Source organism: Neovison vison, chromosome 3 (genome assembly GCF_020171115.1).
Source record: "Neovison vison isolate M4711 chromosome 3, ASM_NN_V1, whole genome shotgun sequence".
Taxonomy (NCBI): domain Eukaryota; kingdom Metazoa; phylum Chordata; class Mammalia; order Carnivora; family Mustelidae; genus Neogale; species Neogale vison.
In genome coordinates this window covers 38,581,118-38,605,644 of record NC_058093.1, presented here as the reverse complement: position 1 = coordinate 38,605,644, position 24,527 = coordinate 38,581,118, and the positions used below count along the sequence as shown (strand labels likewise).

The 24,527-nt window shown below is 40.3% G+C and overlaps 1 protein-coding gene across 2 annotated transcripts in view; it reads right to left on the bottom strand.

Moving 5' to 3' along the window:
* The window catches only part of FBXO36 (F-box protein 36), a 92,639-nt gene that overhangs the window by 7,072 nt on the left and 61,040 nt on the right, over window positions 1-24,527 (bottom strand). Inside the window, exons 2-3 of one of the 2 annotated variants that reach the window (XM_044241796.1) lie at window positions 24,353-24,461; window positions 4,820-4,992 (exon numbers count right to left, since the gene is read on the bottom strand). In XM_044241796.1, the coding sequence (XP_044097731.1) occupies window positions 4,820-4,992; window positions 24,353-24,461 (282 nt within the window). Of the gene's footprint in view, window positions 1-4,819; window positions 4,993-20,119; window positions 20,207-24,352; window positions 24,462-24,527 lie in introns of those variants that run through there. The other variant, XR_006383801.1, reaches the window with a different exon arrangement.

Genomic DNA, 24,527 nt, shown 5'->3' with positions numbered 1-24,527 from the left:
GAAAGGGAACAGTATAAGCAAATGCCAAAAGCCCAAAAGAGCCTGCCCAGTGCATGAGAGACGGCGAGGAGAAAAGCCAGCAGAGAATCCTGGAAACAAAGATGGGTCAGGGAGTAGAAGGCCTAAACAGGCCCTTTAGGCGTGACAACGAAGGGGTTACTGTGAACGAGGCCAGGGACATTTAGTTCTATTTCTGAGGCATGGCAGAGGAGGAAAAGAAGATGAGGAGGTTGAGAGTAGACTAGTGGCTTTGGGAATTTAGGACGTCATAAGACCAGCGAAATTTTTGGAAATCCAACAAAACAAAAATTAAGAACCAAAATAAGATTGCTAACTTTTTAAATTTTTCCAAGTTTGGATAATTCGTTGAAATGATCAAGTTTTACAGCCATTATTTCATAAAAGAAGGGGCATTTTGGGGCACCTAGGAGGCTCAGTCAGGTCACGATCCTGGAGTCCCAAACTGAGTCCTGCATTGGGCTCCCTGTTCAGTAGGGAGTCTGCTTCTCCCTTCCCCTTAGCCTCTCCCCTGGCTTGGGCTCTCTTATTCTCTAACTTGCTCACTCCCTCTCAAATAAATAAAATCTTAAAAAAAGAAGAAGACGAAGAAGAAGGAACATTTTAACTCTTCCCAAAATAGGAAGGCCTAACCTCCAATAAAGGATGGTCATTTAGTCTAGCTCATTTGGTAAAGCATGAAACCCTCAGTCACAGGGTCGTGAGTTCAAGCCCCACATTGAATACGGAGCCTACTATTTAAAAAAAAAAAAAAAAAGACGATCATCATCATCATCATTTAAATGGAATAAACTTGGTTTGATAACAAACCCTTCATATCTCATTTACTTACTGTTTTCATTTCATCATGGATTATAAAATTCCACCCCCATTGATGATGCTAGTTTCCTGAGGGTGAACTACCCTGTAAACTTGTTTTTGTTTTGTTCTGTTTTGTTTTCCCAAGGAGAAAAGGAAAGAGATTGGCTGCAAATCGAGTCTAGAGTTTTTGAATTCTCAAGGATGAGGCTGATTTGAAAAAATTTCAGAGAGGAAAAAACAAATGAAAGAAAGATTTAAAAATAGGAACTAAGGGGGCCTGCTTCCCAGCCTCTTCTCCTGCCTCTCTGCCTACTTGTGATCTCTGTCTGTCAAATAAACAAATAAAATCTTTTTAAAATAAAAAATAAATTAAAAAAATAAAAATAGGAACTAAATGCAATGTAGTATGCCAGACTGGTTCCTGAAACAGCAAAAGGACATTAGTGGAAAAACAGATGCAATATGAATAAAGTCTGTGGCTTAGTTAATAGTATTTTATCAGTATTAATTGCTGAGTTTTGATAAATATCCCTGGTTATATAAGATGTCAGTGTTAGGGAAAGCTGTGAAGGGTATATGCAAACTGTGTGTATTATCTTTGCAACACTTACAAATCTAAAATTATTTGTAGGAGCGCCTGGGTGACTCAGTCATTACGCGCCTGCCTTTAGCTCAGGTCATGATCCCAGAGTCCTGGGATCAAGCCCTGTCTTGGGCTCCCTGCTCAGTGAGGAATCTGCTTCTCCCTCTGCCTCTGCCATCCCCCCTCCCCTGCCCCTCGTGCTTGTTCTCTCTCTCTTTCTCTCAAATAAATAAAGAAAATCTCTTTAAAAAAAAATAAAACTATTTGTAAACAAAAAGGTTTTTAAGGCCACCTAGGTGGCTCTGACTCTTAATCTCAGCTCAGGTCTTGATCTCAGGGTCGTGAGTTCAAGCCTCGAATTGGGCTTTGCATTGGGTATGGAGCCTACTTTAAAAAAAAAAAAAAAGCTTTTTAAAAATAACAACAACCCAAAAGAGAAAGGAGATAAGTGGCAGACTAAATTCCCTTGACTCAGACCTTGGAGCCAGGTGGCGGGCAGCACTGGCCTCTCAGAGGAGAGGAACACCTCCCTCCCAAAGGTCAGAGGAAAAGGGTTAGAACTTGGACACAAATAATTTGCTAATAAATTTGCCTGCAGAAATTTGAAATGGAAATTTTTTTCTTTTCATTTCATTTGAAATGGAAATTTTTTTCAAGGAGGCAACTAGCAAGACAAAACAAAGTAATTGATAAATGTAGGTGAAAACTAAGTAAACGGTATACAGATAAAATATAGACTGAAGACAGAAACGAGAAGTAACAATTACATGGAGAGAAAAAGGCACAGCAGCCCTGGACTGCTTTCTCCATCTTCAAAAAATTCTGCTCTGCAAGGATACCGAGAGCTGAAATCAGCAACCCAGAAAAGGCTTCCTTTAGAGCAGCAGGTAAATTACGGAGGATATTTCCAAGACAGCACTGAAATAATGGCAGGACGCTAAGAGGGAGCCATCGAGAGCGGAAGGGAGCAACACCTGGGGAGAAAACAGTTGCTCAGCGTCAGGAATAAATTACACAAGACACCGCGGTTGCTGCCACTCTCTGACGAATCCTTCCATTTCATTTTGGGAACAAGCGCGGGCCCTGGCAGAAGTTTTCAATAGATCCTGACTAGTATATTCATGTATTTAAAATTCTTTTTCATTGAAAGTAGGAATAATCAGCTTCTTATCAGCAGCAAATCTTTAATACATATTTTAATGGAAAAAAATATATAGTGATTAATTATAATACTCCCTTCTGGCTCTCCATTTTTAGGGGGAAAACCAAGTAATAACATAAGCTTTTATCCTCAAAGAGGATACATGAAATAATATAGGTTATATTATTTAAAATGTATATATACTATGCAGCCATCAAAAGAAATGAAATCTTGCCATTTGCGACAACGTGGATGGAACTAGAGTGTATCATGCTTAGCGAAATAAGTCAAGCAGAGAAGGACAACTATCATGTGATCTCCCTGATATGAGGAAGTGGTGATGCAACGTGGGGGGTTAAGTGGGTAGGAGAAAAATAAATGAAACAAGATGGGACTGGGAGGGAGACAAACCATAAGTGACTCTTAATCTCACAAAACAAACTGAGGGTTTCTGGGGGGAGGGAGGTTGGGAGAAGGGGGGTGGGGTTATGGACATTGGGGAGGGTATGTGCTTTGGTGAGTGTTGTGAAGTGTGTAAACCTAGCGATTCACAGACCTGTACCCCTGGGGATAAAAATATATTATATGTTTATAAAAAATTAAAAAATAAAAAATAATAATAATTTTAAAATGTATATATATCAAGAAATATGACGGCATGATTGTGAAAAAAAGTGTTGATCTTTTAGGTAATAAGATTATGAATTAGGGGCACCTGGCTGGTTCAATCAGTAGAGCATGTGATTCCTGATCTCAGGGTCCTGAATTCAAGCCCCACATTGGGTCTGGAGCCTACCTAAAAATAAATAAATAAATATAAATAAAATAAAAATGGGTGAATACGGTCTTAAAGATTTTTTTAAGCATTATATTTTATTTTATTTTTTACTTTTTTTTTTTTAAAGATTCTGTTTCCTTATTTGACAGTGAGAGAGGGAACACAAGCAGGGAGCGTTGAAGGAGAAGCAGGCTTCCAGCCAAGCAGGGATCCCAATGTGGGGCTCGATCCCAGGACCCTGGCATCATGACCTGAGCCGAAGGCAGACGCTTAACCAACTGAACCACCCAGGAGCCCCAATATTTATTTATTTTTAGAGAGAGATGGATCTGATGCATGTGAGGGGAGCGGGAGAGTGATAAAGAGAAAGGCAAGCAGACTTTTGCTGAAAGTGGAGCCCTGTGCAGGACTCAATATCATGACCCTGGGATCACAACCTGAGCTAAAACCAAGAGTCAGATGCTTAACTGACTGTGCCACCCAGGCACCCCATGAATAAATGTCTTAAAAAAAAAAAAGATTATGATTTAATTCATCTTGGGAAGTGTTGCATGCTCTTTTATAAATGGTCATTGCCCCAGTATATTACAACTAAATACCAAGTTAGGTTTCTTCTGTTTCAAACAAAGTCCAACTCTAATTAATTTAAGCCAAAAAAGGATTTCATGGAAGAATGATATGTGCATTTAGGAATAACTAAAGGGGCAGGAACGAAGGCATCTTCCGGGATACAGGGAGAGGAACCAACAATGGTTGCCTCAAGGCCCTGTCATTGGGTGAAATCCGCACCAAGTGCATCTTCTGATCTCATCATTCTGCTGAGGATTCAAAATAGTGTGAGAGAGTCTATTTGGTCAGCCTGGGGCATGGAGGAGGACAAGGCACTATGATGAGCAATTTCCCCAAAACCATCAAATTGTGAATAGATAATTCTGCAAAGGGCTGTTAATGGAAGAAAGGGAGACAGATAGAAGACTCACTACTCCATGCCTTCTTTCATGTGGCCATGCCTCTGCCTGAACTGTTGCCTGGACTTGGAATGCCCCTCAACCCGAAATGCCTCTAGTCTTCAGACCACCTCGTGAGCTCTTATTTTACCTTGAAAACCCAGAAAAAAATTACTCTTTCTGTGAAGCCTGGCAGAGGAAATTACTTTGCACTCTTTGTACCTCATACACACATCCTTTCTTGAACTGCTCACATTATACTGTAATAATCTGTATCTGTTAGAGCCTCTCCTGTTAGACTATAAGTTTCTTGAGGGCAGGAATAATGTCTTTTCATGTCTGCTACCTCTGTGCATAAAACAGTGCTCATAATCAAGTAAGTATTCAACAGATGTTTGCTGAAATGAATGCAAACAATAAACTATGAGGAAGGAAGGAAGGAAATAAGGAAGGAAGAGAGGGAGGGAGGGAGAGAGGGAGGGAGGGAGGAAGACGAACTTTGAGGAAGGACAAGAAAAAACCCGCATAGACACAAAATAATTATCTGTTACCTGCGCAAATCTGCGTGACGTTTGAGAAAGCCTGGCAATATCTTCAAGATCCAGATAAGAAATGATATTCAGGAGCAGATTGTCTGAGAGCCGTTCAAGGAAGTCAAATTTACCTTCACATAAATTGAAGACATAGTCTAATATTCTTGCACCAAATATTAAGGCAATTTGGACTGTAATTAAAGAAACCAACAAACCAACAAAATTACCATGTACAGACAGGTAAAAACTATGATCTTTATCAGTAAGTTGTGCTATAAGGCATTCTTCCCCAGGGAGTAATGTTGGATTATTCCCACCTTCACCAAGCTGTCTTTGGTGACATGCGTTTGTGAGACATTTGTTTTCAAGCACTGTCCCTGCCATGAGATTGGTACCTTTGAGGGATACTCACTGTTTTAACCCAGTGATGAACCACATCCCCTTGACTTCATCAACACCAAATTCCAGTCCAGGCAACTGACTTCACTAGTCCCCACTCTATCCTCACTGTCACACCGTATGGGCAAAGATGCTGGTCCATGTGGGTTTTCTACTACCCTCCTTCTCCCCAAATTGGTCTGAAACATATTAATATCTCTTAATTTTAGCTGATTTTTGTTCCCTTATTGTTATACAGTGTTTCTCCACCAAACTTCTTTTTCCCTCTTTACCTTCTTTCATCCCTACCTTTACATAATGGAAAAAATATATAGAGAAGCAATGAGGAAAATAAGTGGCTAGTTCATGAAAATTGAGTTAACTTTTGCCTAACATTTTCTATACTTTTCAGTTATTTCCAAATTGGAAAACATCCAAAGAATCAACCAATTATAATGGTCTATGTTAAATATGTTCAATGAAAGAAAGTTAGTTTCTCTTTTTAACTCAGTTCCTTTAAAAACAACAATTAATTTATTAATTCCCATTAATAAATGGGAAAACATGTTTGGAAGGATACATATTCAAATTTTAATAGTGGTTAAATCTGGGTGGTGACTTTCATTTTCTTTTTTTTGTTGTTTTTGTTCATCTGTATTTTCTCATCTTTCTACAATAAACCTGTATAACCAGTGTAATTTTTTTAGATCCAAGAAGGAAGGAAGGGGGAAAGGAAGGAAGGAAAGAAGGGGGGGAGGGAAAAAAGGAAGAGAGGAAAGGAGGGAGGGAGAGAGGGATGAAGGAAGGAAGGAAGGGAAGCCCTGTACCTCCTCATATGAGGGAGGAAGACAGGGTGATGATGGAGTAAACATGTGGATTCCAGTGATCCCAAAGCTGGGAACTTTCTTGGTTTCTTGAAGCTCCTTTTTTCCCTTCTGACTCTGAAAGCATCACTAAAACTAGCCTTTCTAGAGACCTATTCTTAGAAAAGAGAGCTCTCTATTCTACATGGACTAAATACTCGTTCATGTATTTACTCTCTCTCTTAAGAAAAGAGAGCTCTCTATTCTACACGGACTACCAATACCCAAGATGTGGGAACCACCTTCCTTCCTCAGCCTGGAGCATTCCGTCCGGAGCAAGTAGAATGGTGCTGTCAGGAACCCTGGGCTCTGGGCAGAAGTCAGCAGAACTGTGATTCAGCTGGTTGATGGGTCTCTGATTTCAGGATGGATGTGGGGTAAGGGCCATGTTTATGTCAAAGCTCTAATTGTGCAACTCAGGAGAGCCAGGTATATAAGATTTCTCTCCAAAACTGGTTAGTCCAGCATTCCAAAGGCATTAAGGGTTTTAGTGGCTTCTGAATTCCAAGTGCTTCCAATTCAAAGCACTTCTAAAGTCCAAGGGCTTTCCAGAGGGAAAAAGAACCCTGTCAAAACTTCAACTCTAAAGGATAGGTATCATGGAGAACTCCCAGCCCACCTGGAGAATAAGAAGAAAAGGCAATACTTAGTTAATGGAGGGAGAAAAAAGCCCTTAGTATAAAAACATCCCTTAATATAACTGGAGATGTTTGTTCATTTTTAAATGCCAGGAAAACATGTTCAGTGCATCTTTAGATGTATTTTATGAAGCCTCTACCAGTAAAGTCCTTAAAATGTAAAAATTATAAAAGGATGTATACACCTAGGGATGTAATGTGACAGTTTCAAAGTGTATGGGTGTTGGGGTATCTAGAAAAGTATTTTTTGTTTACTTGTATTTTTTATGTGGCCAACACTTACTTCTTTTGAAATAAGAGACAAAAAAGTTAAAACAAAATCCATTTTGAAAAGTAAAATCACTATCTTCTTGTTGGACTGTGTGTTCACCAACCTCCAAGATGGCTCCACAGAATCTCTTCTCCTGGATTTATTTCTCTGTGTTTCCATCCCACACTGAGTTAGGGCTGATCTATGAAACCACTAAGATATTGTCTAAATGACATTCCAAGTCTTTATCATAAAAGACAGTGGGGATTCTGCCTTGCTGCTGCCTCTTGGATCACTCCCCCCGGGAGAAGCCAATACCATATGCTAACAGGGCTCAGCAGCCCTCTGGAGAGTTCCATGGGCTAAGAAATTGAAACTTCCTTCCTGGCTACAAATGCCACTTTTTCGTCAGCCACGTATGTGAGTCATCATGGAATCAGAGCCTCCAGATGACTGAGGCTCCATGCAACACCATACGAGACCCAAAGACTGAGCGAAGCTGCTCCCAAATTCCAGACCCACAAAAACCGTTTGAACTAATAAACATTTATTATGGTTTTAAGCCATTAAGTTTCTGGGCAGTTTATTACACAACAGGAGACAATAAGGATTTGGGTACTTCCAAGTGTTGTGGTGCCATAATGGATGTGGGAGTATCTTTGAAATTGGAAAGTGTATGGAAAATTTGAATGAGTTTGAGGAGGGTGTTAAGTGCAAGGCTGAAGAGCTTTCAACAAATAGTATAATAAATAAATAAATGGCTGGTTAGTAGAAGCTTGGTAGACTCTGAGGAGGCTTTACAGTCAAGGGTTTAAAGGAAAGTGAAGAAAATATGACTAAAAACTGGAAGGTGGGAGACCCTTGTCATGTAGTGGCAGAAACATTATTGCCTACTGAGATATGTGAAGTAAGAAATAGACTTAAGGGGAGGTGATTCAGCTATGTAGAATTCCAAGTGTTGAACATGCTATCTGACTTCTTGCTGCTTAAAGTAAAATGTGAAAGCAAAGAGAGAAGCTAAAGGAGGTTTCTTAAAAAGCTGCCAGGATCTGCTGGTTTTGAATTTTCTCTGCCTCCTCAGATGGCAAACAATGCTAAAATTAAGAAATGGTTCCAAGGCAAAGATCAAATCCCGAACAAGCTCAGGAAAACCTGGTATGAAGATGAAGCTGAGTGCATGGCTGGAAAATGCTTTGTTAAGAACCATTCAGTTGGGGCACCTGGGTGGCTCAGTGGGTTAAAGCCTCTGCCTTCGGCTCAGGTCATGATCCCAGGGTCCTGGGATCGAGCCCCGAATTGGGCTCTCTGCTCAGCAGGGAGCCTGCTTCCTCCTCTCTCTGTCTGCCTCTCTGCCTACTTGTGATCTCTGTCTGTCAAATAAATAAAGAAAATCTTAAAAAAAAAAAAAAAAAAAAAAGAACCATTCAGTCAAATATTAGTGCTTCCAAGAAGCTGAAGGGTATTGCCACTCGGGAGTAAAGAGCAGAAAACCAAGGCAGAGAAGGGCTTGTTTCAAAAAGGTGTGCAGGTGTGGTTTTGCTTAATGGAGTGAACCCAAAAAAAGTCAAAGACAACTATGACGTTTTTAAGAGAATTCTATGGGTAGGAACACTGCTTGCCAGCTTGAACGGAAAGGTCAGAGGCAGTGCAAAAGGAAAAAGACTCCAGACACTCAAACTCCTACAGGCAGGAAGTAGGCTGAGAAAACTAAACCCACAAAGATGGGTTACCTTTTGTAGACAAGGAGGATGACTCAGGATGGATCCAAGGGTCCAGGAGGTAAAACCAAGAGCCATGAAGAATTAGTAGAGCTCTTGAATTCTCATCAAGAACTGATAACCTCACTGAACTCTACCTCTGAAACTAATAATACACTGTATGTTAATTAATTATGTTAATTAAGTTGTCCCATGCCTGTCCCACCATTACAGGTCAGGTGGAGAGGGACAGAAAACTTGTCTAATTTACAGGCTTCATATCTATAGGAGCTATCCCTGAGGAACTGCACTTAAGGCCTTGGACCTGAGGCGCCCATCCACCTAGGGACTTAATCTATGTGATGAGATTTTGAACAGCTAAAGATACACCACAAGAAGAAAGAAATTTACATAGGGAACACCTGGGTGGCTCAGTCAGTTAAGCGTCTGCCTTTGTCTCAGGTCATGATTCCAGGGTCAGAGGACTGAGTCCCTCATCGGGCTCTCCACTTGGCAGGGAGCCTGCTTCTCCCTTTCTCTTTGCCTCTCCCCCTGCTTGTGCTCTCTCTCCCTCTCTCTGGCAAATAAATAAATAAAATCTTTAGAAAAAAAGAAATAAAAGAAAAGAAACTTACATAAAAGGAAGGAATAGAATTTCAGAAGCAATGATGAAAATAGAAATGGCAGTAAACATGGGCAAATCTGTATTAATCATGTTTGAAATAACAAACTGCCAGAGTTGTCAAACAAGACAAATCAAAACGCCATTTCACAATTATAATTTAAGGTAAAGGTTGAGAATGTAAATATTCTAAGGTTCTTGATATTCCAGAGGCAGATAGAAATACCACACAAAGGAAGGAAGGGAGGGAGGGATAGAGAAAGGAAAAAAGAGAAAGAGAAAGGAAGGAAAAGTTAAATAAGAATAACTTCCAGAATAGTTGCTCTATAATCAGCTGGAGATTGGTTCACAGCGGAATGAAACAGAAAACTCATTTTAAGGTGACTTAACAAGTAGGGGTTTGTTGTTTCCTCAGTTAGTGTGTGGAGATGGGCAGTAAAGTCTGGTGCAGGAGCTCCATTATGTCATTAATGTCTCCGGGTTCTTTTATCTTTCTGTTCCACATTCTTAGGATGTGGCTGTCACCTTCAGCGTCACTCTGAGATGGTCTCTGTCCCCTAGACATCATAATCATGCCAGTTAAAAAACTCTCAGATAAATAACACTTGCATACACACACACACACACACACACACACACACTTCTGGCTATCCTATTTATACGAGACATACTTAAAAATAATAATATGGAGAAGCAAAACTAATAGGATGGGGAAACATAGACCAATTCAAACCGAAAGAAAGCTGATACCGTTATATTAGCAGACAAAACATATGTTGCAGTAAAATTCTCCATTGGAGATAAGGAGGAACCACCAAGGAGTAAATTCACCTGGATGATTTAGTACTTCCAAACTGGTACACCCCTGTGGCCCCTGGATGGCGCAGTTGGCTAAGCCTCTGACTCTTTGTTCCCGCTCAGGTCCTAATCTCGGGGTTGGAAGATCAAGCCCCACATCAGTCTCCAAGAGCAGCAGAGCATCCAGGAGTTTGTTAAAGTTTCCCCCGTCACTTTGCCCCTTCCTGTGCATGCTCTTCTCTAAAATAAACAAGTAAATATTTAAAAATAAATAAATAAACTAGTATACCCCAAACAAAATACAGAGCAAACACCAATAGAATTATGAAGAAAAAAAATTATAACCCTCCACTGCAGTGGGAGATTTTATAACCCTCGTATTGATACTTGATACATCACACAGAAGTGAAGTTATAGAATATTTGAGTAACACTATTTATTTATTTATTTATTTATTTATTTTTTAAAGATTTTATTTATTTATTTGAGAGAGAGAGACAGTGAGAGAGAGCATGAGCGAGGAGAAGGTCAGAGAGCGAAGCAGACTCCCCATGGAGCTGGGAGCCCGATGTGGGACTCGATCCCGGGACTCCAGGATCACGCCCTGAGCCGAAGGCAGTCGTCCAACCAACTGAGCCACCCAGGCGTCCCTTGAGTAACACTATTTAAAAGTTATTCTATTTAAAAGCAAAGTGGACATTGCTGTAGAAAGACAAAGATCAAATATTAGTGAGCTATGCATCCAAATTTGAAAAAATGGTTACCTCCCTCAATTAGAAGAAAATAGAAAGATAAGAACAAAGATTAATAAAATAGAAAAGAAACAGTGGAGGTAATCAGAGAAACAGAAGGCTTGATTTTTTAAAAGATTAATAAAATAGATAAACTTCCAAGAATAAATAAGAAGAAAAGGACAAAAGCATAACTCAGTCCTATTAGGAATAAAATATATATATATAACTAACTTCAGCAGGGACTTAGAAAAATTGTTACACTGGGGCACCTGGGTGGCTCAGTCGGTTAAGCATCTGCCTTCAGCTCAGGTCATGCCCTTCAACAGGCTCCCTGCTAGACAGGGAATGTGCTTCTCCCTCTGCCTCTCACCTCGCTTGTGTTCTCTCTCTCTCTCTCTCAAATAAATGAAATCTTGAAAAAAAAATTGTTACACTAACTAACTTAAAATTAGTCCTATTGGACAATCATTCAGAAATATATAATTTATCAGTTCTGACTCAAGAAGAAAAAGAAAACCTGAGAGACTATAACCAGTAAATAAACTGAATCCACCGATCAGATTAAAAAAAGGCAAACCTCAAGTAAAGCTTCAGATCCTCACTGCTTTATAAGTGAAACTTACAAGCTCTCAGAGAACAGACAATCCATATTTTACTAATTTGTTCCAAAGAACAGAAACAGAAGGAAACTTCCCAATTAAATTATGAGGCTACTTAAACTAGCAACGATGGTAAGGTAAAAACAAAGTTGCATGTGAAAAATCACTTAGGAATATATGTGGCACAAATTCTAAATACAACATTAGGAAATTGAATCTATCAACCCATCAAAAACATAGATAAATGGTGACCAGTATAGTTAGTCCTGGGATAATCCAAGAATGGAATAACTTCGGAACACTATTTAATATAATTTGCCATATTAACAAATAGGGGGAAAATGATTACCTCAAAAACCGGGGAAAATTATTTCATATAATTTTAACACCTATTTATGAATAAAAACTCTTAGAAAATTAATAATAAAAGAGAACTTTTTTAACTTGATTACCTGATATAGGCTAGTTACCAGAAACTTAGTAATAGTAGCAATAATAATAACAATAACTAGCATGTGACTCTGGGGCTCAGGGTCATGAGTGTAGAGCTTACTTATATAATAATTAAGTGTAGAGCTTACTTATTGGGTGTAGAGCTTGCTTATATAATAATAATAATAACAGTAACATGAATTTGTACAGTACCCAATATTTGCCAGGTACACACACACGCACACACACACACAGAGTACATATATACCATCCATATAATCATTTGGTCCTCACAATAATTCTATGAGAAGGGTACCATTATTATTCCCCTCTTAAAGAGAAAAAGATGAGAAATAGGGAAGTGGTTTGCCCAAAGTCATGCAGTGAGAAAGGTCACGTGGTGAGAACAAGGACTGAACCAAGTAGTGTGCTCCACTGTGCTTCTCCTAACCACGATGTTGTATCTATGGCCTTTCATATCAGGCATGATGAGAATGCCCACTCTCATCACCGACTCTAGTCAGCATTGTTTTAGAGATCAAAAATAAGTAAGTAAAAGACATAAAAATACATTGGGGTTAGAAAGCAAGGACAAACTGTCCATATTGCAGGTGATCTAAATATCAACGTACGAAAGACAACAAATTCTACTGAAAAATGATCAGCATCACTTCTCTATATACCAGCAACAATTAATTAAAAGTGATGCCTTAATACACATTTGTCTTTTGACCCAGTAATCTCACAAACATATATTGACTAAATATGAAATGACCCATGCACAAGGTTATTCATCTTGGCATTATTTGTATTACCACAAAATTGCAAAGAACCCAAATTTCATCGCTGGGATTCTGGGGCACTCACACAAAGAAATACTATGCAGTTGTGGAAAAAAAAAGGAGGAAGAGGAGTAGGGGGAAGAGTGGGAAGAAGAAGAGGAAGAGGAAGAAGAAGATCTTTAAAGGCACGAAGTGATCTCCAGGATATACTGGTGGAAAAATAAGCTGTAAACAGTATGGACAGAATGCTACCATTTGTATAAGGGGTGAGGGACTATATATATATATATATATATATATATTCATATATATGTATTATGTAATAAATAAATATTATATTTATATTATATACTAATATTTATATAACACATAAATATTAATTTTTATTATGATAAATATATTGTTATATAAACACACACACATATATATATGAGTTTGTTTATATGGCAGAGAGAATCATTGTAAGGGTATGTAATAAATACAAGGGCTTAGCCTAGGGCAAGGCAAGGAAAAGGTGGGGCAGAGAGGAATAAAATGAAGCCTCTGAATGTATACTGTTCTACAGTTTTGACTTTGGAAACACACAGGTTTTATATAATCCTAAAACTGCATTTTAAGGGACACCTGGGTGGCTCAGTTGGTTAAGCATCTGCCTTCAGTTCAGGTTATGATCCCAGAGTACTGGGATCAAGTCCCTCATCAGGCTCCTTATTTGGTGGGGAGCCTGCTTCTCCCTCTGCCTGCCACTCCCCCTGCTTGCGCGTGCTCTCTCTCTCTCTCTCTGACAAATAGATAAATAAAATCTTCAAAAAAAACTAATAATGAATAAACCCCCTAGCAAGGGGTCATGAAAAAAAGGGAGAAAGCACAAATAAACATTACCAAGGAAGGAAAAAAAGAATAGCACTACAGACACAACAGCCATTGAAAGAAGAGGATATTATGAGCAAAGTACACCAACATATTTGATAATTTCTATAAAATGAAGTAAATGTGACAAATGTTAACATCTTTTGTTAGTGGTATTGGGTATAATATTATCTTCTTTTTTGTAGGTTTAAGATATTTCTGAATTTTAAAGAAGGGCCATATGCACCCCAATGTTCAGAGCAGCAATGTCCTCAATCGCCAAACTGGAAAGAGCCAACATGCCCTTCAATAGATGAATGGATAATGAGGATGTGGTCCATATGTACAATGGAATATTACTCAGCTATCAGAAAGGATGAATATCCAATTTTTGCATCAACATGAATGGTACTGGAGGAGATTATGCTGAGTGAAATAAGAAAAACAGAGACAATTATCTTACGGTTTCACTTATTTGTGGACCATAAGGAATAGCATGGAGGATATTAGGAGAAGGGAAAAATGAAGCAGGAGAATTTGGAGTGGGAGACAAACCATGAGAAACTATGGGCTCCAGAAACAAATGGAGGGTTTTAGAAGGGAGGGGTGTCAGGGGATGGATGAGTGTGCTGATGGGTATTAAGGAGGGAATGTATTGCATGGAGCACTGGGTGTTCTACGCAAACAATGAATCATGGAGCACTACATCAAAAACTAATGATGTTATGGACATTGGGGAGGGTATGTGCTTTTAGGTAAATTGGAAGGGGAGGTGAACCACGAGAGACTATGGACTCTGAAAAACAATCTGAGGGGCTTGAAGGGGCGGGGGGGGTGGGAGGTTGGGGTACCAGGTGGTGGGTATTATAGAGGGCACGGCTTGCATGGAGCACTGGGTGTGGTGAAAAAATAATGAATACTGTTTTTCTGAAAATAAATAAATTGGAAAAAAAAACTAATGATGTACCGTATGGTGACTAACTTAACACAATAAAAAAAATTTTAGTAATTTAAATAAAAATGTAAAAAAATTTTAAAAAGATATTTCTGAATTTTAAAGCTTATTTATTTATTTAGACAGAGCCATACAAGCAGAGGAAGCAGCATGCAGAGGCAGAAGCAGGCTCCCTGCTGAGCAGGGAACCCAGTGTGGGGCTTGATCCCAGGACCCTGGAATCATGACCTGAGCCAAAGGCAGGCACTTAACTGACTGAGCCACCTAGGTGCCCCGAATTTTAAATCTTTTAAAGAGCAAGGTATAGGATACAATGTACAAGATTCTTCTTTTTGTGTTAATGTATTTTACCATTTCTGGAAGGATAAATAAGAAAACTGTTAAAGATGGTTGTCACAGAAACTGGGAACATGGGGCCAGAGAGAGACTTACTTCTATTCTAAAACCTCTTTAAACTGATTTAATTTTTGTATTACTATGTGTGTTGGTTCATTTTTTTAATCTCAGAAAACTAGTTAATAAAAAAGTGATAAAATACAAGAAGAGTGTTGCTGAGATCTGCCTTCCCTGCTCTGTAGCCCAGGGCCAGGCTCCCCACACTTCCTCGAAGTGCTTCTGCCTCCAACACTCTCCCACTCTACCTTCACCCACAGGCCCCCATCCACCATGGGCAAAAACTAGAAATCCAGGCTGAAGTCAAGGAGTAGCTGATTCTTGAGGACAGAAAGAAGGAGGGGAGCAGGCTAAGAGGTGGTAGGCAGGCCCAAGAAAACAAAGTTTCAGGTCAAAGGCTGAGATATGGGCTAAGTGAAGAAGGGACCCAGAGAAAATGGATCATGGGTCCACGGCATGGGGCTGACACAGATTTGGGAATAAGGTAAAGCCAGTAATTTCCCACTCTCTTATTTCTGTTGTACCAACATCCCCAGGACCTAGAACTCAAGCCAATATTCCAGGATTGTTAGTATTGATAGTATTATCAATTTTCTGTTATTGTCCCCCATTTCAAACACGCAGTCCTGGTTTTTTTTTTTCATAAATTATCTAAATGTCCAAGAAAATTTCAATTCTTTGCATCTAAACTATAACTCCCCGCTTCCTTTTACAAGCAGGAGCAGAAATTAAAAAAACTTTGTCAGTCGGTTCAGAAGATACGGTTGTTGAAGTCATTTGGTTTTATCACAGGGATTTTTGTGGATTGGCCTAAATACTTAACCACCACTTATAACTCATTCAAAGATCAAAGCAATCAACTTTAGAGTGGACTTAAGTTGGAAAACAACTTATTTTTAGGTTGGATTCAACCTCAACTCAGGAGTCAGCACTTTCAACGGAGTTTACACAGGCACATTTTTGCTTTAAACTCAACTTTAACAATATTTCCAATAGCTAATTTTCTGGCAATTCCTACTTCTTTAACTTAAGGGAAAAAAATCCATAGATGTTTCTTCAGATTTTTAAAGGTCTCAGAGGAAAAAAAATTAAACTTCATAGACAAGTGGACAAAGAATACAAACGGGCAAATTACAGAAAGGATATAAATGGTAATTAAACATGACAGGATGCTCAACTTACTAGTTATCAGGAAAATGCTAATTAAATATGACACTATTTTCACCATCTGACTGGAAAAGATGAAAAAGAATAGTAATACCTAATTAGTGATGGCAAAGGTGCAAGAAAACCGTATCCTGTCGGATAGAGTATAATTAATACAGCAGTTTTTTGGAGCCCCGTCTGTGAGGACAGTGAAGTAATTGGCATTTTATGCAAATTTTGGATTACTCAAAGTTAAAGTAGGGTGACATCAAAATATTAATGAAGTCTCATTTTATGAATAAATGCTGAAATAATAGAAGTTGCCCACTTTAAAATTCTTTCAAAACTAGCATAATTAGGGGCTCCTGGGTGGCTCAGTCAGTTAGGTGTCTGCCTTCGGCTCAGGTCATGATCCCAGGGCCCTGGGATAAGGTCCCACATCAGGCTCCTTGCTCAGCGGGGAGCCTGCTTCTCCCTCTGCCTGCCTCTCCCCCTGCGAGTGCGCTCTCTCTCTGACAAATAAATAAATAAAATCTTAAGAAAAAAAAACCTAGCATAATTATAAAGCTCAAACAAATTAGAGATCATGGCATCCATCCCATGGCAGGCCTACTCAAACTAGCTAACAGAAATACCATTGCTGGTCAACTGAGCCTTGGGCTACAGATTCAGTAACAAAATAAAATACTCAAAATAAAATACTCTATCAAAATTTATAATGTATATTTTTTTGGTCCCAGTAATTCCATGATGAGGAATCTATGTTACTAATATTCTCACCTAAGTGTGCAAAGATAAATATGCCCCAGAATGTGCCCAAAGGCTTCTGAAAATGCCCGTCAATGAAGAACTGTCTATTTCTACCAAGAAACACCACACAGCCTTGGAAATGGACAAGGTATTTCTTTATGCATGCTAACAGAAAAAAAATTTCACAACATATAACAAGTGCAAAAATTAAAGAATTCAAGATTGTGTTTTTGTAAACAAACACGCACAATCCCAAACAGAAAGAATTGAAATGCAAGAGAAACTATTTATAGCAGTTATCTCTGGGGAGTAGAGCTTGGAGGAAGAGAGAAGGAGTTTTCACTTTAAAAATTTTAAAAACTATAATAGCTAGTTGTAGGTGTTAGGCAAATTCTTAGCCTTCATTCAATTACTCCTCATAAGGACCCTATGAGCTAATGTTGTTATTATTCCCATTATCAACAGTTGAGGAAACTGATACCCAAAGAGATTACATTAGGGGTGTCTGGCTGGCTCCGATGCGGGAGCATGCTGCTCTTGATCTCAGGGTTGTGAGTTCAAGTCCCACTGGGTATAGAGATTACTTAAGGGTGCCTGGGTGGCTCGGTGGGTTAAGCCGCTGCCTTCGGCTCAGGTCATGATCTCAGGGTCCTGGAATTGAGTCCCGCATTGGGCTCTCTCTCAGCCTGCTTCCCTCTCTCTCTCTGCCTGCCTCTCTGTCTACTTGTGCTCTCTCTCTCTGTCAAATAAATAAATAAAATCTTTAAAAAAAAAAAAAACCAACAGACTAAATCATTTGCCCAAGGTCAAACGTGTAGCGCATTTGAAGCCAAGATCTGAATAGAAATAATCTTTATTAAGCAACACTCGACTGCCTGCTAATAGTTTTCTGTGTACGTAAGTATGAATGGCTTTTTAAATAAATATATGAATTTTGTCTCTTAAAAAATGCAAATCTAGGGGCACCTGGGTGGCTCAGTCATTAAGCATCTGCCTTCGGCTCAGGTCATGAGCAAGGGGCCTGGGGTCGAGCCCCATGTCAGGCTCTCTGCTCAGCAGGGAGCCTGCTTCTCCCTCTCCCTCTCCCCCTGCTTGTGTTCCCTCTCTCACTGTCTCTCTCTCCCTATCAAATAAAAAAATAAAATATTTTAAAAAAATTCAAATCTAGGGTGCCTGGCAAGAAGGGCGGAGTCAGAGAGGAGTCTGAGATGTGACCACGGAAGCAGTATTAGAACAAGAAGGACTGGACAGGCCATCATCACGGCCTTGGAGGATGGAGGAAGAAACCAGAAGCCAAGGGATGCAGGTGCCTCTAGAAGCTGGAAGGGGCAAGGAAACAGATTCTCCCCTAGAGCCTCCAGAAGGAAGGCAGTCCTACTCACACCTTGAGTTTTGCTGGATGAGACTTCTGATCTCCAGAAATATAAGACAATAAATCATTATTATTTAAGCCACTACACGGTGGTAGTTTGTTACAGGAGCAATAGGAAACCACTACAATCATTAATTACTAATTAAGTAATGATACACTCTGTTTTCAAGATTACAGAAATTCCCCTACCTGAAAAGTGTGTATTTTGCTATGGGCTGAACTATGTCCTCCTGACCGCCCTCAAATCTATACACTGACATCGTAAACCCCAGAACCTCTGGAGTATGACTGCACTGGGAAAAAGGACCTTTATTTATTTTTGAAGGTAGGCTCCACGGCCAATGTGGGGCTTGAACTCATGACCCTGAGATCAAGAGTCAACATGCTCAACCAACCGAGTCAGCCAGGGTCCCCCGCCCCCCCAGGAGAAAGGACCTTGAAAGGTGAGGCTAACTGGGTCATATGGGTGGGCTCTAATCCATTCTGACTGTTGTTCTTAAAAGAGGAGGAAATGTGGACACATGGAGAGACACCAGAAGTGGGCACACACACACAGAGGACAGGCCCAGTGAAGACACAGTGGGGTGGCCATCTGCAAGCCAAGGAGAGAGGCCTCAGAAGAAACCAACCTTGCCAGCACCTTGAGCCTGAACTAGCCTCCAGAACTAGGAGAAGGTCTATTCCCGGTGTTTCAGTCATCCAGTCTGTAGTACTCTCATGGCAGCAGAGCCCACTCCTGCAGTTTTATGTGATGTGTTCCTCCAGAGCTGCTTATAACTACCATAAGTATAAATATACTAGTAAGTTCTAAAATTTACTCCTTGTGTTCTTATATGAATTTAGAGCCATGAAAATAAAGTTTGAGCAGTAATTTTGTTATTTAAGCAATATTCCTTCATCAGAAAATGTATTTTCATTCATTTTAACAAACATATACTAACTGCCTACCATGAACCTGATCTTGAAAAAGGAATGATTAATAAGATGTGGTCCCTGGGCTTGAAAAACTGTCTTAAAAGTATCAGTCTGGTAGTGTGACCAGACTTGGTGTAAGGGCTTTCTTCCCCCTCTGGAAGAAACCATTGATGAGAAACCTGAACTCTGTTAGGACCAGATTTGTAATTAAGAAGGATCTGTTGTAGAATTTACCTTGTCCCACTCCCTAAGAGTTCTCTCAAATAATTCATACGGCAACTATTTACGGAGCTATCTATTGCTCTAGGTAGGTGCCAAAGACCCACTGGTAAGTAAAGCAAAGTCTTTACCATAAGGCAATTTACATTCTAGTGATGGAGACCGACAATAAATGAACAAATACCATAGATTATATCATGTGGTAAAAAGTGTTATGAGAGAGCCAGTCTTCCAGGTTAAGGAAGAGGGGATTGTTATTTTATGCGGTAGTCAGGAAAACACTCTCTAATAAGGTAGTTTCAGCAGAGACCTGAATGAAGAGCAAATCATGGGGACATCTGGGAAAATATATTCTTAACAAAGGGAATAGCAAGTGCAAAGGCCCTGAGGTAGGAGCATGCTTGGTTTATTCAAGAAGCACCAGGGAGGCCAGTGTGCCTTAAATAGAGTACACAAGAGAGGAGAGTGGCTGAAGATCACTACAAGATTTGGATTTTTACCCTAAGTGAGATGGGAAGCCACTGAAAGTCTTAAAGCAGACAAGTAATGTGACCTGATATATGTCTTGAAGGGCTAATACTGGCTACTGTGACAAGACCACACTATTGTAGGGCAAGGGTAGGAAAAGTGAGACCAGTTAGAAGATTAACTCAATAATCTGGTTGAGAGGTTGTTGTTGGTTGGACCAGAGTTGGAATTGGTGAGAAACATTCTGTATTAGTTATCTACTGTTAAGTAACAAATGATTACCAAATTTGCCAGCTTAAAACAACAAACATTTATTTTCTCACAGTTTCTGAGATTCAGGAATGTGGGAGTGGGTGGTTCTGGCTCAGAGTCTTTTTCTCCTGAGGTTCAGTCAAGACCTTATGTGGGTCTGCATGATTTGAAGCCTTGACAGTGGTGCTAGGGTCCACATTCAAGAAAGCTCCTGAATATGGCAGCTGACTGAAGGTCTCAGTTCCTCATCACACGGGCCTCTCCACAGGACTGCCTTGAGCCACAGCAGCCAGCTTCCCCCAGAGCAAGTGAGAGAAAGAGGGAAAAAAGAAAAGTCAGACGTCGTAGTGTCATTTATAACCTAACCTCCAAAGTGACACATCAGTCCTGCCAGATTGTACTGGTCACACACGCTGACCGAGCACAGTGCGGGAGGGGATGACACAAGGCTGTGAACACTGAGAGGTGGGCATGTTTAGGGACCATCTTGGAGGCTGTGAACCACCGTTCAGATTCTGGTTTTGTTGATGGATGACATCAAGCATGTGAGAGAAAGAAAGAGACCAAAGCTTACTGTAGGATTTGGGCTTTTTTTTTTTTTTTTTTGGCAGGAGGGAAGATCAGGAGCTATTTTTGGACATGTTACATTTGAGAGCCCATTAGAAGTAACTCAAGTGGAGATGTCAAGGGAGCAGCCAGATAAAAATCTGAGTGGGGAGTTTCTGGGGAGATGGGCCAGCTGGAGATATCATTTTGGGACTTGTCAGTGTATGATGGCATTTAAAGCCAGAGCCCAGATCCAATCCCCCCAGGAGTTAAGCCCAGAGAGACAAGAGAACAGGCATTGGAGCTAACCCTAAGCCCCCAACGGTTAGATTGGCAGAGAAAAGGAGGAACCGACAAGGATGTTGGGAAGGGACCAGTGAGGCAGGAAAAGAACCAAGAGCTTGGTGCTCGTGGAAGCCAGGAGAAGAAAATGTCCCCTCCAAGTTCAGTGCTGCAGAGGTCAAGAAAGTAAGAGTGACATGGTTCCGGTCCTCTGCCAGAACACCAAGGGTGGCCCAGATTCTAGAGACGTATCGTCAGTGTGTACCATATGAGTGGGAGAGGAACTTCAGGTGAGAAAAACCATGGGGGGGATCTTGGGAATATGATAAGAAGAGAATAGGAAAAATCAAACCAAGTCAAACAATACTTAAAAACAGAAAATAATGATTATGAGTTGACCATGTAGTGTGTGTGGCTCTAAATATGGTTCAGGTGTCAGATCCCTGAATGCCCACAGCGACCACATGGAATAACCATTTTTTCCCCAGGTATGAGGAGAAAGTGGGCTTACAGAGGGAGTCAGGGTCAGCCTGTGGTCACACAGCTGGGTAGGAGCAGCAACAGTTCAAATTCTGGCCACTGACCCCTGAGCCTCTCTCTGGGCCCAGCGCACGCCTCTTCTGCTGTAGGGTTGCCTTCTGAGGGATTCCTTAAGGACCAAGGAGGAGGAAGGGGCCAAATAATATCGCTGTCTGGAGTTTTCTCCTCTGCCAGAGACCCGGATGCTGCAGAAGTCTAAAAAGTGAAACACAGGTGCCTTTGAACTTGCCAGGTGATTTAATTCAATGTCTCAGTGCTACTCCTGTCCCGAGGCCACCAGCCAGTCCTGAAACTGCAGCTCTCAGACTGCTATTCTATTTTATTTTATTTTTTAGAGATTTTATTTACTTACTTGAGAGAGAGCAAGAGTGAGAGAGGGCACAGAGGGAGAGGGAGAGGCAGACTCCGGCTGAGCAGAGAACCCTACGTGGGGCTCGATCCCAGGACTCTCGGAAATTACTATCTGAATGGAAGGTAGATGCTTAACTGACTGGGCCCCTCCAGCTGCAATTTTAAAAGTCCCACCTTATTGCCTATTTTCCCAGGATCAGGAACCCCACAAGTGTTATCCCCAAGCCACTGTTGCCCCACCCCCCCACCCCTATATCCTGGCAGGGGGCAGGGGTGTGGGAGGTGTCTGGGGCAAGCAAGAGATTGTACTCAGAACACAAGCAATGCCAATGTCCCTTGCCAGATTTTGTGATTGGAAAATCACATGGTCTGTCCGTGAATATTTCTTGCTTAGACATAAGCTTTGTGGTAGTTACTACTATGCTCAGAAAGTAAATTGGATTCTGACCTAAAAATGAAATGTGTTATATAGAGTTTACTTTATTTTTAAGATTTTAGTTGTAAGTCATCTCTATAACCAACGCGGAATAGAGTCACTCCAAGACCAAGAGTCATCCGCTCCAATGACTAAGCCAATCAGGCTCCCCTATAGCAGTTGACTTCATCACTGCAGAAACCTGTCTATTTTACAGTTAAATAAGCAAGGAGTACCTGGACTGATTTTTATTCAATGAAAAGTGGACAGCCTTTCCCCCAACATGGTTCTTTTTAAGTACTTTCTATAAGGAGGTTAACTAAAGAAGATGTATGCAACAACAGGAATTGAAGTCAATCAATCCAGACTTTCAACTGTTTAAGGAAACAAAATCAAACCAAACCCACTCTCTGCGTAAAAAAACAACTATTACATGCTATAATTTAAGCAGTAGAATATCTTTTAAGAGTGTTGATTATCAAAGATCCACCCAGAATGTGTCTTTAAGAATAAGATTAATGGGGGCGCCTGAGTGGCTCAGTGGGTTAAAGCCTCTGCTTTCGTCTCAGGTTATGATCCCAGGGTCCTGGGATCGAGCCCCACATCGGGCTCTCTGCTCGGCAGTGAGCCTGCTTCCCTTCCTCTCTCTCTGCCTGCTTCTGCCTACCCGTGATCTCTCTCTGTCAAATAAATAAAATCTTAAAAAAAAAAAAAAAAAAGATTAATGTACTTGAGGGGCGACTGGGTGGCTCAGTTGGTTAGTCCACTGCCTTTGGCTCGGGTCATGGTCCCTGAGTCCTGGGATCGAGTCCCACATCGGGGTCTCTGCGCAGGAATTCTGCTTCTCTCTCTGACCCTTTCCCCTCTCATGATCTCTCTCACTCTCTCTCTCAAATAAATAAGCAAAATCTTTTAAAAAAATAAATAAATAAAATAAGTAAATAGAACTTCTAAACTTAGAAAGAAATAAAAAATGTTCATGCACTTGATTTTTCCACTCTTGGTGTTTAGTCCTGGCAATGCCCGTCATTAGCAGTGGCACCCTGGAAAGGCATATCTATTCTTAACCTCATTAGTGAAATGGGGATAATACTGGTTATTTCACAAGGATATTGTAATGATAAAATGAGAACGCATATTTAAAAGTTTGATATTAACTCCTAATAAAATAAAAATTTCTAAAATGGCTTCTAGTTTTCCTTTTTTTTTTTAAAGATTTTATTTATTTATTTGACAGAGAGAAAGATCACAGGTAGGCAAAGAGGCAGGCAGAGAGAGAGGGGAGGAAGCAGACTCCCTGCTGAGCAGAGAGCCTGATGCGGGGCTCGATCCCAGGACCCTGAGATCATGACCTGAGCCGAAAGCAGAGGCTTAACCCACTGAGCCATCCAGGCACCCTAGTTTTCCATTTTTGTATGAAGGTAAATAATTATTAAGGAGGTTAGTTAAAGGGCCTCCTTTTAAGAGACACATACTAAAGTGGTTTAGCATGAAACGATGTTAACAACTGAGATTTGCTTCCAACTAATCCAGTGGGAACAGTGGCTTAGTGTGGAGATTTGGGCCACATTTTGAGTATCTTTGAAGCCAGGTGATAGGTATCTAGGAGTTTGTTAAAGATCATTTGCTTTTTATTTTTAAAGATTTTATTTATTTATGTGACAAAAAGAGATCTCAAGAGAGCCTAAGCAGGGGAGCTGCAGCAGAGGGAGAGGCTGGCTCTCTGCTGAGCAAAAAACCCAAATGCAGGACTTGATCCTAGAACCATGGGATCATGACCTGGGCCGAAGGCAGAGGCTTAACCAACTGAGCCACCCAGGCACCCCAGCTTTTTATTGGAAATTTTCATGTTATGAAAGCAAAAAGCACAGGGGAAACCGGAGGGCAAACCATGTGCTTCCCGATTAAGGCTACTTCTGAAGCAAACCTTGATGTTAAAAAGAAATGGCAGCAATTTTGCCAAAATGCATGAGAGTCCAAGGATTTGAGAAGTTGACTGTGTTTTCAAATAACCTTTCAATTTATTGTTAACTAAAGGAAACCCATTTTAATTCAATGTTGTAGGAAAAAATTATATTTATGCAATTTAAGATTATTAATGGAACCGACACTTTAACCTGGAATCTTAAACACTTGAAGATTTTTCGCAAGAGAAATTTTGGGATATGTTAGCAATTATCTGTCTTTGAGTACATAATAACATATCAGTATTTCAAATGACGATATGCTGGCTATTTCTGTGACAAAATCTGTCACTGATTAAAGGAAATTAAGCAGGAAGTACATAACGTGCTTCCTTCCTTACCTTGAAGGTGGGAATTCTCTAGGAACTCTTCATGAGAGTCTTTTGCTTCTCCAGGCTTTGCTGATCGATACTCACTCCTCAGAGAGATCTTCCACCATCTAAAGACTACCTGTGATTGAATAGAGACGGATAGGAATAAAACTGATTCCGAAACCCAATCCCAACAAGTACAGCT